Source organism: Eimeria mitis, genomic scaffold (assembly GCF_000499745.2).
Source record: "Eimeria mitis Houghton genomic scaffold, Emh_scaff916, whole genome shotgun sequence".
NCBI lineage: Eukaryota > Apicomplexa > Conoidasida > Eucoccidiorida > Eimeriidae > Eimeria > Eimeria mitis.
Window position 1 is genome coordinate 10747 of NW_013576743.1, and position 3444 is coordinate 14190.

The following is a 3444-nucleotide window of genomic DNA, read 5'->3' on the forward strand; positions in this document are numbered from 1 at the left end:
CGTTTGCTGCTGACAGCAGCAGCAGCGGTGTATCTCCAGCTGCAGCAGCAGCAACGGCAACAGCAGCAGCAGCAGCAGCAGCAGCAGCACGGTGTATGTACACCCGAACCCTTGTGGGTATATTTGGCCGCCTAGCAGAGCAGGCAGCGCAGCAGAGCTGGGGTCTTGCTGCTTCTCATCACTTTGGTGTTCGTGCTGCTGCTGCTGCTGCTGCTGCTGCTGCAGGTGCCCCTGCTGCTGCTGCTGCTGCTGGTGCTGCTGCTGCAGACACAGCAGCAACAAGGATGGGAGTTGCTGCTGCATGCAGCAGCAAAGACAGAAACGTGAGAACGCCTTGGTATGCTTTGCTGCTGCTGAAAGCAGCTCTGCTGCAGCGCCAAAAGAAGCAGAAGCAGCAGCAGCAGCAGCAGCAGCAGCAGCAACAGCAGCAGCTGGATTTCTCTCTTATCCCGCCGTGGCTGCTGCCATCTGCTGCTGCTGTGCTGCGCTGCAGCAGCTCTCCTGCTGCTCTGCTGCAGCAGCTGCATGCATTGTGTGCGTTGGAGTCTGCTCCTACGGAGCAGCAGCTGCAGCAGCAGCAGCAGCAAGCGCGTCAGCAAGCAGCAGCAGCAGCAAGGGACCGTCGGCTATCCCGCCGTAGTGAGCTGCTGCTGCAGCAGCAGCTGCAGCAGGTTAAGGTGTATAGACACGAGTGGTTGCTGCTGCTGCCGCTGCTGCCTTTCTGCTGCCCCTTTGAGGCCGCAGACTGTCTCCTTTCTGCTGCTGAGCGTGCTTCATTTGTCTCCTTTTCAGGTGCAGCAGCAGCAGCAGCTGCTGCTGCTGCTGCTGCTGCAGCAGACCAAGACGCAGCAGCAGCAGCAGCAGCTGCTGCTGCTGCTGCTAAAAACAACCCCAATACTATGCAACGAGCAGCACAGACCCTGGGGAGGTCAGCTGCATTTGCTGCTCTTGCTGCTGCTGCGCTGCAGCAGCAGCAGCAGCTGCGGCTAGGGAAAACAGCAGCAACAGCAGCAGCAGCAGCAGCTGATGCTGCAGCTGCTGCTGCTGCTGACACCACCTCTGCAGCAGAGCAGACCGATACTGCTTTCCTCCCATTGGCTGATACAGCCATACTCCAGCAGCAGCAGCAGCAGCAGCAGCAGCAGCAGCAACTGCTGCTGCAGGCAACACCCCATATACCTCTTCCGCTGCTGCATCTGCATCAGCAGCTACGCGTCCGGCAGCAGCTGCTGCAGCAGCTCAGCAGCAGCAACGGCCTGACAGCAGCACCACATGAGCCAGCATGCCCATCAGCAGCAGCAGCAGCAGCAGCTGCTGCTGCTGCTGCTGCTGCTGCAGCAACGTCGCGTTACGGGGATTGGCAAACAGCTTGGCTGCAGCAGCTCAACACAGTATTTGAAGCAGAGCTGCTACTGGAGACAGCACCAGCTGCTGCTGCTGCTGCTGCTGCTGCAGGTGCAGCAACAGCAGCAGATGCAACAGCAGCTGCAGCAACAGCAGCAGCAGACAGCAGCAGCAGCATATGCCCTGCTGTATTGGCTGCCCTTAACGACTTCTTCGACTGGCTAGCGCAGCCACAGCGGCAGCGACAGCAGCAGCAGCAGCAACAGCAGCAGCAGCAGCAGCAGCAGCAGCAGCAGCAGCAGCAAGACAGCAGGTACATATCGTACAGCAGCATTAGGGAGAAGCTGCTGCAGGCCGTCGATGGAGAGCCAGACGAAACTCTCTTCCTAGAGGACGCTATCCGCTGTCTCCGCAACAGCAGCAGCAGCAACAGCAGCAGCAGCAGCAGCAGCAGCAGCAGCAGCAGCAGCAGCAGCAGCAGCAACAGCAGCAGCAGCAGTAACAGCAACACCAGCATCAATAGGTGAGATGCTGGCTGCTCTTCTCGTGTCCTCTAGACCGACAACGAGCAGCTACAGCTTCTGCTGCAGCAGCTGCTGCAGCAGCTGCTGCAGCAGCAGCTGCTGCTGCTGCTGCTGCTGCTGCAGTTAGTACCATGATAGCCCAGCACCAACCTGCGGTGTATAGGCACCTCAGCAACAGCAACTTTGTTTGTGATGCAGCAAAAGACAAACATATTTCTTTCCTGCTGCAAGAGAGGGAATTCATGAGTTGCTGCTGCTGCTGCGGCTGCTGCTGCTGCTGCTACTGCTGCTGCTGCTGCTACTGCTGTTGCTGCTGCTCGTGCTGCTACTGCTGCTGCTGCTGCTGCTGCTGCTGTACGCATAAGGAAACTATATCCAAATATCCTCTCAGACGAGCAGCAAAGCCTACTGCAGCAGCAGCAGCAGCTGTTGCTCTTGCTGCTGCTGCTGCTGCTGCTGCTGCAGTATGGTTTCGAGGGTTTAGTTGCAGCTGCAGCTACGGCGACAGCAGCAGATGCATCCCAGGCAGCAGCAGCAGCAGCAGTCTGCTGCTGCTGCTGCAGTATGCTATGCTGCTGCTGCTGCAGTATGCTATGCTGCTGCTGCTGCTGCTGCTGCTGCTGCTGCTGCAGTATGCTGCTGCTGCTGCTGCTGCAGCAGTTTGCTGCTGCTGCGGTGCAGCTAGCAGGTGTGTGAGTGTGTAGAGACAGCAAAGGAGACACTTGCGTAGCTGGCTCAGCAGAAGATAAAAAAAAAGGAGACAAAAATAAAACAAAAGGAGAGAGAAAACAAAACAAAAAGAGACAAAAAATAAAAAAAAAATAAAAAAATAAAACTAGCTAGAAGGAATATCTATATCTGCTGTTCTCTGCAGCACACGGAAATACAAACGCAGTCTCTTTATCAGAGCCTTCGCCTCACTCAGGTCCTGCAGCAGCAGCAGCAGCAGCAGCAGCAGCAGCAGCAGGAGCAGCAGCAACAGCAGCAGCAGCAGCAGCAGCAGCAGCAAGAATAAATAAAAACAAAATGGCTGCATGCGGCAGGCGAGAGAGAGAGAAGCAAAATATAAGGAGACAGAAAGAGAGACAAAAGGAGACAAAAGGAGACAAAAGAAGAGACAAAAGAAGAGACAAAAAAAGAGACAAAAAAAGAGACAAAAGGAGACAGAAAGAGACAGAAGGAGAGAGACAGGGACAAAGGGAGACAGACAGAGAAGATAGAAACAAAAGGAGACAAAAAGAGACAAAAGGAGACAAAAGGAGACAAAAGGAGACACAAGGAGACAGATAAACAAAGACAAAAGAAGTAGAAAGAGAGACAGAGAGAAGAAGAAAGAAAAGACAAAGAAGACACACAATAAACAAAAACAAAAAAAAAAAAAAAATAAAAACAAAGACAAACAAACAAAAACAAACAAAAATAAAAAAGCGCAGACAAACGAAAAAAGACAAACAACAAAAACAAAATAAAAAAAAGGAGACAGAGCCAAGCAAGGATACACAAAAGACAAAAGACAAAGACAAAAGAAAAAAAACAAAAGACAAAGACAAAAGGAAAAAAACAAAAGACAAAGACA

General features: G+C 53.2%; 1 protein-coding gene across 1 annotated transcript; it reads left to right on the forward strand.

The window, feature by feature from the left end:
• Nucleotides 1-284: 284 nt before the first annotated feature.
• Nucleotides 285-2883, forward strand: EMH_0025330 (uncharacterized protein; the record flags this gene model as incomplete). Its single annotated transcript, XM_013502431.1, has 3 exons — nt 285-1867; nt 1996-2023; nt 2743-2883. 3 exons carry the CDS (start codon nt 285-287, stop codon nt 2881-2883), a joined length of 1752 nt encoding a protein of 583 aa, XP_013357885.1.
• Between the last annotated feature and the right edge of the window lie 561 nt (nt 2884-3444).